The following is a 15,327-nucleotide window of genomic DNA, read 5'->3' as shown; positions in this document are numbered from 1 at the left end:
GTCCAACACTAATAATATACATAAAACAATTAAACAATACTCGCCACATCATTAAGAACACTGCTAACTTGACATTCCCAAAAAACAGAGCGAAAGCACTTGTCACAAAAACTGAGCAAAATGATGATAAAGTAAAATAATGATAGAACTTTATAGTAACAACAAATATGTGGTTTGCCACCTGGTGCACTACAATACCAAGCTATATTCTATGATGAACCCACATGGCTGCGATCGACATTGTTACTTATCGTCAGTGTTTTTTCTTTGCCTTACAGTGAGAGGACATCACTAATGTTCACATTGTACTCTGTTTTGGTGACTGTGAGGTGATTTTTGCTATGTCTTTTGTGACTCTAAAGTGGTTTGGCCAGACAATGACCATTGTTCCTGCGGAATATCATAGATAGGGAGATTGTAAATTGGGGGATACCTGTATTTGCTGCCAAAGCAGCTTGTCACCCAGATATCCAGTGGTGTAAAAGTGACATAAGAGTTTTATAGAGCTGTTTTTTATTATTAATTTGTGTATATATATGAGTGTGTGTGTGAATTTTTGTTCTGTAGCATTCATAAAATACTTAATCAGTTACTTTCAGCAAATGATTTCTCTTCTTCTCCATGACTGAGCTTGATATACAGTATATGTATTTGACTCAAAAGTCATGGTAGACAGGATGAACAGTTTAGATCATGTACAGGAATCTGATCCTCTTTAAGGAGGAGGAAAGTGATGACTCAGTTACTGTACATATTACCCCAGGTCTGTGAACTGGTAATGTACCCACAAATATTGCCTGCTTCTTTCTGTTGAGGAATCCTTTTTAAAATCTGTCAAATTTCAGTTGTGTAATCACTTGGGTCTCTGGGACTTAGGCACTAGGGAAGTTAAATTGATAAATTTTAACATTGTTTAGGGAAGGAATATACTGTACTTGGAGTCATCCTTTCTTAACCACTTGTGTATAGGGTCCCCTCCCTGCTGAATAAAATTGTCTGGTGTTAACCAAATGAAATATTAAATATGGTAACACCTTGGTGAAAGGATTAAATTGTGGCAAATAGAAAGCCTTCCCAAAGTCCTTAAGTATAAGCTCTGACACATGTTGTTATGGCATTGATAATGTCAGAGGAGCAGATGAAGAACTAGATGAATAGTTATTTTTAACTTGGTTTATTTTGATGATTATTTAATTTTGAGCTCATTTAAACTTACAAAATGGGTTTCATGATATTCTGGGATAAGTCTAGATTAGATTCCCCCCAAAATCACCAAATAATTATGAGATGATAAAATTCTTGTTGACAGATCTAAAGAGACACTTGTGAACTTGTCTATGTTTTCCTCAACAGAATAATTGAAAGTGCTATACAGTACAAGGGACTATGTACTGCAGCCCTTATCATCATTAGAAGCCTGTCTCATTTCTTGAGTGCAAGTATTTGGGAGCTAAATAAACAGCAGGGAGAGGTTGTCTGCAGTATTTGCTCTAAAAATTATTTGAGGATACAGTATTACCCCGCTTTACACGGTTTCACTTTCTGCGATTTCTCATTTACGCGGTACCTTGCCAGAACCAGACTTTCACTTTCCGCGGTGCATCTACTCATATACGCGGTGAAGTATAATTTTTTTTTATTTAGCTCATAAAATTCATACAAATTACCTGGCCAGAATGTAATTTACATTGCTGGAATTCTTACAATATGATGATCATTTTGAATATAAACATCATGGATTTTGCATTAGACATACAAATTTTAGATCTAAAGTAATAATTTGGTTTACACAAAGCAAATATTTTATCTTTTGTGCAAAATATATGAAGTTTACATTCAAAATATTCCCTGACCTGCAAGGAATCCAGAAATGTCAATTATATTATCCTAACTTTAGTCTGAGGTATTATTTATTACTAAACGTTAAAATCTAGAGTTTTCACCCAAACATTAATCAGAGAGGTAGGAGCTAGTGAGCTGGGAAGAGGGGGGGGGGGATTTGAGTCCATTATTTGAATGGACATTAACCTGGCGACTGTATTTCTCTTAAATATTAATTGTGTGAGCATACCATCATAAAATTTAGATGTTATTTTTACTACAACATAGGTATTGTGTCGGAAAAAGTAGAGTTTGGGGGTCGGGCCAGTCTCTATTGGAATTAATCCCATATGTTCTGTTGTTCACTTTATGCGGTTTTCACTTTCCGCGGTACCCTGTGGGTTCAATTGACCACGTAAAACGGGGTACTACTGTATAGAATTTCTATTTTGCTCTGATTATCTAGGAGGAGGAGGGAGGTGCTCCTTCTGAGGTTATAACTCGAGTGTCAGAAGCAGATAAGAGATGTTTAGAAGGACAGAGGAACTCTTTAGGTGTCCCAGTCTTTGGGGGCTATATTGGAGCTAATTGCTCAGATGCTGGTGCTTTGTGTGGCTTGAGATGAAGGTACAAGTGTTCTATCTCCTGTACTTTCTCTTATTTAAATGTTTGGTACTACTGATCATCTTTCTGTGCCTGTGATGGGTGAAGTAAGATTGATTCAACTTACAGGAGCCCCAAGCATTAATGGTGTTCAAATTTCTTCTCTCAGAGGATGTGGAGGAAGGAAGAATTCTGAGAGGTATCAGGATGTGGAGTTTTCTAAATTTCATATAATCTATCACCTCAGCTTCTTTCTACAGTGACTAGATGTATCACAATTAGGAAATGCTTTTAATTCATTGTGTAAAGGAGTTACAGAAAAAAAATTTGGTCCATCAGGTACTAGGCAGGTTTTTAGGCTTGTCTAGTTCCCCCATCCTCCTTTTTGAGACAGAAATTTATGATGCCTTTTCTGACGGATTCTTTCTCAGTGGTGATTAGCTGTCTTAAAGTATCAGCCTTTGTTGGTTAGGAAGGGTTTTGGTCTCAGGTTTAATGGGAGGTAGCTTTTCCAGACTGGTTTTCAGCATGGAAATCCATCCTTTCAGCAGAATCTCAAATCTGCTTTTATCCCAAATTTTTTACTTGCTGAAATCTTTCCTGTGAAAGTCTACCAAGAATGAATGGTGTTGATGTCTAGAAGACATTGTGGTAGAGTTCAAGAAGAAGAAGAGCAAGGTATGCACTTGCTGATAAGGCATCACATCCTCATTGATCCTCCTCTCTCTAGCTTACTAGGGAGGAATTATTTGCTTCTTCTCTCCTTTTTAGGGTGACAGCTGTAATAGGGATGACGGGGATGAAAGACTGGTTATAAGACTAGACTCGGCTACAAATGTCAGGTCTCCCTGGTTTAGACCAATGGCTTAGTGATTGTATTACATGAACGAATTAGATATGGGCTCAAGCATAAAATGGGATTTCAGGATCAATCCTTTATTTCTGCATTGCAAGACAATCACAAGCTTCCCCATTTCACATATAAACCCTCAGAGGAGTAATTTGAGGTTGGTGCTTTTTTGTGTATTAAAGTAAATAGGAACAAATATACTGTACATTGTTTTCTCCATACCATCACAAATACCAAGTGCTTTAGAAACTTGACTGCTTTTGTGGGATACAATTACAATCCTGGTAGTTTCCCTTCACAGTGTTTTTCCATCTTCCTTCAGTGCCCTTCAACTCCTGATCAGATTCTTTTTCCAGTTTTACTTCAGACAATAGGTATGTTTCTAGTATTTTGTCAACATTCACAGTTTTACAAAATTAATGTTTATTTTCTAGAAGTATTTATTTATTTAATTTTTTTTCTTCATAAAATCCTGAAACTGTTCATTATTTTAGTAAATCTGTGAATCTTCAGTTAGTCAGTGTAGTATAAATCTACATAAAAACAAATTCAATTTATAATTTTACTGTTGATGGATTTTCTTTTGGTTCTTTCAGCTTAAAGAATTACCGGGTATCTGTTAACACTTCAGGATTTTGTAAATGCATTCAGCAAGTCTACTGTACTTAGAGACAAATTTTTAGTTAAACTTTCCACAAGTCTTTAATGATCTCTCTGGTAAGTTTTTTCCTAAGTCTGTAACAAAATCTGTATCCCACATGCTCCTTGTAACCCATTCTGAATCTTCTATCATTAATAGACACTTTTGTAGTGTCCTATCTTAAAATTAATCTGCATAAAAGGGTAATCCTCTTGGCAGTAACTTCAAAGATGGTATCATAATTCATTAACTTTGGTCATTCTTTAAGTTAGGCCATTTTCAGACTAACCCAGTCGTATTAAGTAAGCTGACATGACGTGAAATGATAAATTGAAATATACATTTTTAAATTCATTACTAAATAGAGTCACTCAGCCAAACAAACTGCACAGCAAGGTTTTTTATGAGGTTTGATCTCTACTGTGACCTTCTGCAACGGATGTTCAAGTCCATTGTGGAAAGAGGCACATGGGTCTCAGTTAGAACTGTATCTCAAAATACCTTCAGAAAATTATCACCCATCCAGAATGTGTGCCACTAGGGTTAATCCTCAAAGTTTTATAAGGCATAGCAGGTTCTGACAGACTTTACAATTGAGTAGCATTCAATGATCTTCTTGACAAATGAACTCCAACTTCATTATCTGAGCTGATTCTAGTCTCGGTGGTCACCCACCAAGGAACACGAGCTATAAGTTAAGTATTGAAGCATGACATTTCATTTTATGTATTAGAACCAATGTGAGTAATTGGGATCCCTCCTTCCTGAATTTTTATCTTAAGGTACAGGGATTATTGAAAGTCTAACTGGTGACTGAGTATCATAACTGCTCATGTAGATAACCACTTTTAGATATCGTAAAAGGGTCAGGCTGTGTCCGGGCAGAGTGCTTCTTAGGCAGCAAATACAACATTAACTTGAATAATGTGTCCTGTTTAACTATTCTGCTCCATGGCAATTGATGGGCTCTACTCTGGGATGATTAGTGCTGGTATCTCAGCAGGCACTCACTAACTCACCTCAATCCTTAGCTATAAAATGGGACTTCAAGCTTAACTCCTTTATTTTTTTTATTGTTTTTTTTTTTTACAAATGACTCACATGGTATATCATTTTATGATAAGAATATAATGAAAATGAAATACAGGCGTCCTTTTAATATGGCATAAGAAATTATGGGAGCCAACATACATGTATTAATAGCAGTAAACCCATGTCCCAACTGCCTTGCCAGTTTTTGTATGGCCATCAAATTTGGCAAGTCAATATGGCATTTATCAGGGTAACTGACATTATCCCATCTTTCATATACTATTGTACATATGTTTCTTTATATAGGGTAATAATAATAATAGCTGGTCTTTAGTTTTTCAAAAGCACCGGTTCTTTTAAAGAATTCACTGGCACTCGAAACACTACAGAGTCAAAGACAGTTTGTATTCTGTCATTCATATAACCTAAGTTTTAATCCTTCCTAAATCCTTTAATTCTCCATCCCCGTTCAGGCTCATAAGCTTTCAAAAAAAGAAATGGCTCAAGTTGTTTCTTAAAGGCATCCATAGAAGTCGGTTGCTTCATGGATTTAGGCAACGGATTATTCACTCTGGGTGTTGTATAGGAAGAGGATCGGGCAGCAAAAGAACATTTCCTTACAGTACTGCTCTTCTTAGCTGAAATGTGTCGGGTTGTATCTTAAGCGTTATGGTACTTAGTTAAATATTGAGGTATTTGTTTTCTTCAGCAGAATTGGTTCAAAGGTTCACAACTGTATGAAAATAGTACCTGTAGCCCAAAATTAATTGATTGTTCAATTTTTACAAGAAGTGGAGAGAAAGTAATTGATGCACAGAGATATATACTGTATATGGAGAGACAGACCTGTATCAAGGATATGTGGAAGTGAAAGAAGAATTAGACAGTGAGCTGACTGGGTTTGCTAAATTGGTATGAGTATCGAGATAATGGGAAGTGAAAAATCAGTTAAAAAATAGGAAGTGAAAAATCAGTTAAAAACAAAACAATTTATGTACATTATCACAAAAAGATAACTGTCCATACACTGTGTGAAACCTTATGAGACCACGTATGATAGATATTAGGATATGCATTTACTTTGGCATAATTATAGTTTAACATGAGTAATGCAATGTGTATTTATTTCAGTGTAATTGATATGATGTTCGGTTACCAAATGTAGTAGGATCCGTATACCACAGAGCCATGCATATAAACCCTCCCGGGACATCACAGATTGCATGTAGCATTTTGAAAGTCATTGGTCCCATCCTGGCAGATACTTTTTGAGATACTGTACAGTAAATCAGAGGTGGATGGTAGGGTAAAGAGCAGAAAACTGAGAAGGAAATTAAAGAGGGGTGAAGGATGCATCAGAGATGTGGGGGAGTGGACATTTAGGAAGCAGTGATATGTAAGAATACTAGAAAGCATGGTGTTAAGTAGCATTTAGGAAAGTACATATGGTATTAGTGATACATGATGCTACATTCTGTGCAATGACAAAGATAAACCTGATAGATGTGTTAGGGCATGTTTTGGAAAGTGAGAACCCTAGTAGAACATATAAATTATGGGTTGCCATCCTCTCTTATCTTGTCGGCCTTCTCTCAAGGATGGAGTGCTCTGTATGATATGCAAACAGACTTTGCTTTTTAGGCTTTAGCTCATAGGTCTCATGAGTATGTCAGTAATCCTGATAATTTTTCAGTAATTCTGCGAAGTTGAACTCTTTTTGCCAATATACTGAGGATCTTTGAGACAGAAGGAAGAATTATTGAATAAACTCTTCCTCGTTTTCACAGGGCTTTGTTTCCCATTACCATAAACTTAATGAGGTTTACTTTCTGTATAAATTGGAAATTGAAAGGGCAGTTAGAGATGAATGGCCCTCCTATATGTGTGTGGTGGTTCCCAGCCTTCCTATACTGAATATCAATTGGAGCTATAATATACTTTAAATTTTTATTAATTTTCGATTTTAAATAATTTTGGAAAAAAGAGAAATGTGCCTATGTGATTTAAAACAATGAATATGAAAACTTTGTCTAGCTACTTTTAGAGCTTCACTTCATAACTTCTTTCTCAACAGAAGTGACTGATACAGAACATACTAATAGAAGCCCAGTACTTAAATACTCAATAATTGAAGTTGACGTTATAATGTATTATTGTACTACGCTTCAACAGCTAAGGTTTTTAAGTATGTAACAAGGTTAAGAATTAGACTCGTCCTTCAGCAATTAAGAATTATGAGACAGATCTCTCTATATGTACTAAAGAAACAGTTACTGTGTAGATTTAAGTGCAACTTGAAATTTGATCTTATATGAAAGAAGTGTTTTAAGGTCTCAAATTTTATGATAATGTTGCATAATTTGTGGAACTATTATACTGGGCTGATATAAATGGAAAGGGAAAATGTAAGAGCTTTGCCAACCCAAATGTGTTAATTGTTGCAGCTGACTGGTAACTATAATCCCAAATGTTTGCTTGTGGTGTTTAAGTCTGAACTCTCTGTGGTATATATGAATATGATAATTTGATAAGGTATCTTATTGTACTGTTACCTGACAGAAATGGCTGTGCAACATCAGAAGATCTCTTCTGGAAACTGGATGCCTTACAGTCTTTTATTCGGGACCTTCACTGGCCTGACCATGACTTTGCAAAACATCTAGAGCAAAGATTAAAGGTATGAGATAATCTTCATATTTTCTAAATTATTTTTTGTTTTAGTTTTATTTTATTAATTATGAAATATTGTATATTAGTTTGTGTAACTTCGATTTTTTTTTTTTTTTTTTTTAGAATTTCTTCTATAAATACAGTACTGTATATAAATAGAAGCCCATTTTTATAACCTGTAGATTTATGTGAATGACCCATAAGAAATCATTGTCTGCTAAATGCTCTCTCTCTGTCCTTACAGAATACAATATATAATCTAATTGCTAGTACACAATCTAAGCTACTTTGTGGCCAGATATTGTTTTGCTAAATTATTCAAGGTTGTCATATTCCATTTAAACCAGTGGTTGATTTGTGGTCAAGTAAGAATTTTAGGTCCACTGAATCTGCAATGTTGACTTGAATTGATTGGCTCACACACTTAAAGGTTATCGTAAGTCTTTATAATAATAGTTCATAGATCACTTTGTTTATAGTTACCTGCCAACCGCTGGATTTAGAGCTCACCCTCATTCTCCAGCTTCTGGTGTCAGTATTATATAATGAAGAATGAATAGTATGAATTAGATTTATTTTATAGTGTTTTCAGTCCTGGGCTTTGATACACACTAAGCATCTCAGTTAGATACCCGAGATGTAAAGGCACACTAAGGTGAGTGATCAAGCATTTTTAATCATAAGTTTATAGTGCAAGATCAGCTAAACAGGCAGACCAGGAGGTGTGTTATTACAGACTATATATTCTGATTCCACATAACTGATCCCCATTTATAAGGATGTTTACACACAAACCATCTGGACTGATGCACAATTTTCCGGACTTCTTTTTAACATTTCTGGAAAAATGAGGGGCAGACCAGAGTCGCCTCAGAGATAAAAAAAAAAAAAAGGGAATTCCTTTATATTGATGTCCAATTTATCGAGGTTTTACTGTACTCCTACTACACTTCCTGATTTCAAAATAGTCCCAGGCATTGCTGAGAAAAATAACAAAATTCAAGAGCTGCTGAATAAAGGCTGCAAGTTATCCCTGTTGTCACAAAGATATAAGGAGATACAGGTACACCACCGATTTTCCGGGAACTGATGGTCCGGCACCTCCTTTAGTCCGGACAAAATTACGAGAGGGCACTTAACTTCCCTCCCTCCCAGCCTGGGTGAAGGTAGTTTTAGGCTTAAAGTTTTTATCTTATAAAATGTATCAGACTAAACTTAGCAGAATATAACTTGCATTGCTGAAATCCTTTTAAGATAGTGATTAATTTGAGTGTAAACACAACATAGTTTGCACAAGAGATAAAAAATGTTAGTCCTTTAGTGTACAGTACTAGTACATTTGAGTACAAAGTGTGTACAGTAATATGTTGCTCAAAATTATGGCTTTTTTACATTTAATTTACATTTAACATTTGTTTAATTTAAGTTTCTAGCAGTCCATGGTGCTTTAGAGACATGGGAGGTGTATAATTAGTGGATCAGAGGTGTATTGTTGAATTATTATTACCTGACCTCGGTTGGTCCGGCAAAACGGATAATCTGGCAAGGCCTTGGAACCAAGGGTGCCGGAATATCGGTAGTGTACTTGTAGTATATTCGCAGTCATGAAGATGTCTACTGAAGTATGAAATTCCATAGAGAAATTTCAAGGATACATTCATGTTGGACTGAATAGATGCAAAGCATATGACAGGTTATGGGTCACTATGTTTTCACTGCCAAAATTTTGGACACTTTGCTTCAGGCTGTTACAGGAAGCCTGGCTCTCCAGTTTGTGTCTTCTGTGCAGGTAGTCATGAGTCTAGGACATGCTCAAATAAGACCTCACCCTGTTATGTAAATTTTTCCACTCTTGCAGTACCACCTGAGTCAGTCAGTCATTTTAAATCCAATAAAGATTGTCCTATGATGACTTCCCAACATAAAAAAGTAATTGAGAACACCGACTTTACTTGTTCAAAAAATACATACTGCCCTCTTTGAACCTATTAAAATTAGAGGTCTGCTTAATGCGTATGCAATCTGAAACAAACTGTGTCACGTTAATGAGTTTGTGAGGGAATTCAACTTGGATATCCTCTGCGTAACTGAAATGTGGTTTTACGAATCTGACATCAACATTATTCCTGATGCTCTTTCCAAGACACATTCTCTTGTTCATGTTCACAGACCTGCTGCAACAGAGTGGCACTGATTTATTGTGTGTCCCTGCTCAATAGACTGATTAGTAGTGACTCTGGTTTTTCCTTAATTGAATTTATGGAAGTATTATAGGCATTTATAGATGAATTTGGCTTGTCTCTTGTTACTTTCTCGAGAAAGAATGGGCGATGGTTGATCTGTGGTGACTTGAATTAATGGGTTGACAACTCATCTCTGAATCCTTTTTCATCTGAGTTCTTGGAAATTCTCTGTCTAAATATTTTTGTTAATCATGTGCCATGCCCAACACATCTTTCTGGGCACACTCTAGACCTAGTTTTTTCTCCTGTTGATTTTTGCAGTTGACCTGATTGTTCCAGCAGTCTCTGTCCATGCTTTGGTCACTTTTGGTTTTAATGCCCTAAAACCCCTTTCTTACAGTAAAACAATTTCCTTCAGGAGTTATAGAAACATTGACCAGACCCTGATTGATTAGAAAGTCATTCTTTTCACTGGGTTGACTCTGAGGAGATGGTTAAATTACATATGATGTCTTCCAGTCCATTGCAGACCATTATTGTCCAGAGGTCATGAAGAGAATTACAGTATGAGATGACTCCATGGTAGACTCATCTATAAATTCTTTTCAAAGGATTATAAAACTGCTGAACTAGAGTGGTGCAGACAGTGAACAGACCATACTAGATCAGAGTATATGACTGATTGTAGGGCTGTTGGATGTTCAGTGAGGGCATGCAAGGTTGAATACTACAGAAGTCAAATAGTCTCTTGTACAGTGCTCAGAAAAATTTAAGCAGTTATGAATGGGCTGTTTGACCTGAGGCCTGGAACTAGTATGCCTTCCACTTCAGATGTTCAGCGTGCCTCATATCTTTCCTTGTTTTTTTTTATGATAAGGATATCACTTATAAGAAATGATCTTGATGGTGTTTCTTTAAATGAGGAATTTTCTGTCGTATTTCAACAGAATTACGCCTAAGACATCACTCTTCCATTGTTTGGTCCTATAGAGGTGAACAACATTCTGCACTATATCAAAGATTTGAAGAAAACTATTTTTGTAGTCGTGATCCTATTAAGCAACACACACTACATGTCCCCTTTAAGGCAATTGGGATTCTTCAATATGGAGTGGAGACATCACTTTGACTCATGCACAGCCTCTGGTGAGTCTGGAGAGGCTTCACAATGTCAAGCTTCACCTCCAGAGACATGGTTTTCCTTAGGTTCTTTGGCCTTCCCAGACAATTTCAAAGTTACACTATTCATTTCACAGTCACAAAAACAGAGCAAACGATGATAACGTTATTGCTCACATCATGTACACAAATACCCTGTACAGAGACAAATTCACTTTAGAGTCACAAAAAAAAAACACTTTACAGTCACAAAAAAAAACAAAAAAAAAATTACTTACAGTTACAAAAAAAAACCCATAAAAAAATCACTTCACAGTTACCAAAACAGAGTACAATGTGAACAATAGTGATGTCTTCATTATAAGGTAAAAAAACCACTTTTGATAATTAACAACACCGATACTGACCGATAATCGTTGACCTACATGATCACGACCATGTGTGATCCTTATGGAACAAAGCTTGGTACTCTAGTGCACCAGATGGCTGCGTGGTGGCGCTCAGGTAGACCATAGCTGGCAAGTGAACCGGGAGATGTGTCCGTGTTGGCCAGATGATGACCATCGTTCATGCAGATTGTTTACATAGTAAATAGGAGGGTGGTCTTGATACATCACCATTGTTAAAGCAGAATGTCATAGATAGGGAGATCATAGGTTGTTGGATACTTGTATCTAAGGTACCACTTGCTTATGAACATGCTCCAGACTTTATTTGTAAGATCATAAATAAATGCTTTGCAGAGGGTAATTTTTTTGCTATCTGAGAAACGGCTTTATTGTGTCTTGTTACTGAAAATATGTCTCCAATCTCTCATGTTGAATCAGTTATTTCTTTCGTTAGAGAGAAATGGAGTGATCCCTCTTGTCCAATCAGCTTATAGGAAGCATCATTCAACTGAAACTGCCTTATGTAAAATTCAGAACCATTTGGTAATAAACACTTGCACTGGAAGGTCCTCCCTCCTGGTCTTGCTGGATCTCACTGCAGCTTTTAACACAGTGGATCATCATTTGTTGCTTCAGGATCTTTGGTTGTCTGGTGTCTGTGATGATGCTCACTCACTGCTTGAGTCTTAATTGTCAGAGCGATCTCAAAGTATGATGATTGGTGAAACCATTTCAGACCCGATTCTCTTTGTAGCTTGGAGTATCATAAGGATCAGTTTTGGGACCACTTCTGTTTACAGTAGTCTTGCACCTTTACTGAGTACTCATGGTGTTGCCTACTATTTTATGCTGATGATGCACAGCTTTATGTGAAAATAGTAAATGTCAAGGATGTTGAGGAGATAATGAAATCCTTGATGTCTGATATTAAGATTTGGACAGCTAGGAGAAAACTTGACCTGAATGACAGCAAAACTGAGATTATCGTCATCCAAGAAAATAGTAGGGGAGACGGCACATATGATTTTGGCTCTTTTAAACTTTGGGGAAGTACAACTCAGCCCATCGATTCTGCTCATAATCTTGGATTGTACTTTGACTCAAAACTGAATTTAATGAGCAAATAAATCCAGTAGTTAAGAGTTGCAACTTTCATATTCGAAATCTATACAATATGCTGTGAATCAGATTTTGGATAGAGTGTCTTGTGATACTATTATGTTCATGTATTTTGTCTCGGGTTAACTGTTATAACTCTTTATGTGTCTGCCTACCTAATTATTTACTAAAGAAAGTTCAGACAGTGTTGAACAGGGTTGCCAGGCTTAATTGTGCTCTCATCAAGGACTCTCACTATCCCTATTCTTAATTGAATTGCATTGGCTTTCAATTAAAGCTACAATGCAGTTCAAACTCTGCCTAATTGACTACATGTTCGAAAATGATTTTGCATAGTGCATAGTGATGATCCTTCATGCCTTGAGGAGCCTAGAGCAGTATGGGAATGTTCTTTTACTACCTGATCCTTTTCCTATACAGCACCCAGATTGTACAATTGTTTGCCTGCATCCAAGAACCAGCTGACTTCTGTGGAGGTCTTTAAGAAACAACTTAAGACTTTTCTTTTCTTGAAAGCTTAAGATCCTGAAGAGGGTACAGTGATGGAGAAATACGGGGTGTAGGAAGTGTTACAACATAAGAGTATATGAATGATACATGTAGAACTGTCACTTTTGTGTGTGTGTGTGTGTGTATTTTTCTTTTATATTCTCAGGTTTTTAACTTTTTAGTGTTTTGAGTGCTGATTAATTCTTATGAAGAACTGACTTTAGTGACATGGTTAAATTGTTCTTCAATGCTCTTTTATAAAATGGGCTCGTAAGATCAAGCCTACAGTTTTCTTAGGGGTTATAAGAATAAGTTAAAAATGGTTAAACTACGATCATGTCTTACTCAGACCTGAAGGATCATAGTACGAGTCTACAGTTTGTGTTAACAAAGGAGAGAATTAATACAGTGAACATAAGTAATGCTCCCGTTATATCTTTGTTATAGCTTATTGGCTTATGAATACTGGCTATATTTTGTCATGATGGCTCCTGTGTTTGTTTACATTTTGAAACAGATTTGCTGATCTATGCATCAGACTTGTAAGTTAAAACATTGTTCATGTAATTTGAAGTAAGTTCTTTCCTTGCACGTAAGGCACACACATCATCCCTTATTTGTTTATGTAGTGGATGCATAAAAAGAAGAAAAAGCCTGCCCTTTAGATCTTCAAGTGAGAGACCTTGACAAGTAACATTAATGAATATATAAATGATTATCTGTTATTTGCAGACAAATGTTTACCTTAGAAATTTAATGAAAATTATTTTTTAATGCTAAAATATTTCCTTGTTAAAACAGCATTTAGATATTATTGTAAGTGTCTTTGTTTTTACTCCTCAGTTGATGGCGTGTGACATGATTGAGTCATGTATTACCCGAACAGACCAAGCATTCCAACAGTGGCTAAAGAAAGGAACTGGCTTTGTTTCTACAGACTATGTACTGCCATCTGAGATGTGTGCAATGGTCAATGTTATTCTTGATGCCAAGAATCAGTCTTTCAAACTTTGTGCAGTAGATGGAGTTGATGTGGTTAGTATTTTACCCCCCAAATTGATAAACATTTTGGACGAGTCAGGTAATTTGCATGGATATTTATTTTATTTCATTAATTTGTTAATATTAGATGTTGTAGTACACGTAGTTGGTATGTAATGAGTGAAATAATATTTGTAAGTTTTAATTAGAAAATTTTATGAATTTACATTTTATAGGTCTGCTTCTTGATGAAGGTGTTTTTAGTAAAACACTGGCAGGTCTTTTTGTAATTAATTTTCATGCATTATTTTTTATCTAAAATGAATATACTGTCCTGTATACTCTATTATTGTTGAAATTTTTATACAGTGGTCCCTCGATTAACGAAATTTCGGTTAACAAATTAGCTCCCATAAGGATTTTCAGTTCGATTAACAAACAAAACTTTGATTAACGACAGCTTTACAAGAAAACACATTTTGTTGTGTGCATCAACTGATCGGCTAGTCCGCCAATACAGTAATCGGTTCTATGTTTACATTCGTTTCCAGTGGAGTAAATATCAAGAAAGGTTGTGCTCTTTAATATTTTTTGCATTTTTTATTTTAAAATTATTAGTCATTCGAAAATTTAGTTAATATATTGATTATATATATAGTACAGGGAACAGTTTTTGTGTCCCCATCAGCTGATTAAATCACCCACCAACGCTTCTCAGTTTAACTTTGTTTACAGTGGAGTAAACATCGATTTTGTTGGTGTCTTGAATATTTTTGCATTTTTACATTCAAATTATTGGTCATTCTGAAATCTAGTTAACATATTGATAATATACAGTGCAGAAATTATTATGAAACACGAAGAAGGCATTAGAACCAATGCATTCTGTAAAGAACATGGCATGTCATCATCGACTGCCTCTACAATCAGCTGTTTGATATGTAAACAAAGCTGCCGGGAATACGACATACACACACCTCAAAATAAGTTAAAATACAGTACAGTATTCTATTGTTTTTTATTTATTATTTTACAGTATACTGTACAGTACAGTACTGTATTTAGTTTAAATTTAATATTTTGTTAGTTCTATTACCGGTATGTATACTTTTTCTGTGAGTTGGAACCAATTACCCAATATCCCATTGAAATAATAGATTCAGTCAACGAAATTTTCCGTTAACGAACGACTCTGTGGAACCACTTGTGTTCGTTAATTGAGGGACCACTGTATATATATATTATTTTCTATGTTTTGTAGATTATGCATTTTTCTATGCTATCAATTTGTGAATTATAATAGTCATAAGTATATGAATGAGAATAAAGCAGTCAAGTGAACATAATAAAACAGAAAAATGTTGAAATAAGCAAAGACTAGTTTCTGTTACAAGATATCACCTGACACAATTTCATGTAAAAAACATTTAC

General features: G+C 35.6%; 1 protein-coding gene across 24 annotated transcripts in view; it reads left to right on the top strand.

The window, feature by feature from the left end:
- LOC121859966 (calcium-dependent secretion activator-like) overlaps positions 1-15,327 on the top strand; it is a 381,073-nt gene that overhangs the window by 308,957 nt on the left and 56,789 nt on the right. For all 24 annotated transcript variants that reach the window (XR_006087793.1, XM_042356936.1, XM_042356930.1 and 21 more), the window contains 2 exons: positions 7,506-7,623; positions 13,759-13,950. Coding sequence is in view for 23 of the 24 variants with exons in the window: in XM_042356936.1 (XP_042212870.1) it covers positions 7,506-7,623; positions 13,759-13,950 (310 nt within the window). In the remaining variant the exon portion in view is untranslated. The remainder of the gene's footprint in view (positions 1-7,505; positions 7,624-13,758; positions 13,951-15,327) is intronic.

The sequence above is a fragment of the Homarus americanus genome, unplaced genomic scaffold (genome assembly GCF_018991925.1).
Source record: "Homarus americanus isolate GMGI-L3 unplaced genomic scaffold, GMGI_Hamer_2.0 scaffold38393, whole genome shotgun sequence".
Lineage (NCBI taxonomy): Eukaryota > Metazoa > Arthropoda > Malacostraca > Decapoda > Nephropidae > Homarus > Homarus americanus.
The sequence above is the reverse complement of the archived record's forward strand: the minus strand, read 5'-3'. Positions and strand labels throughout refer to the sequence as shown.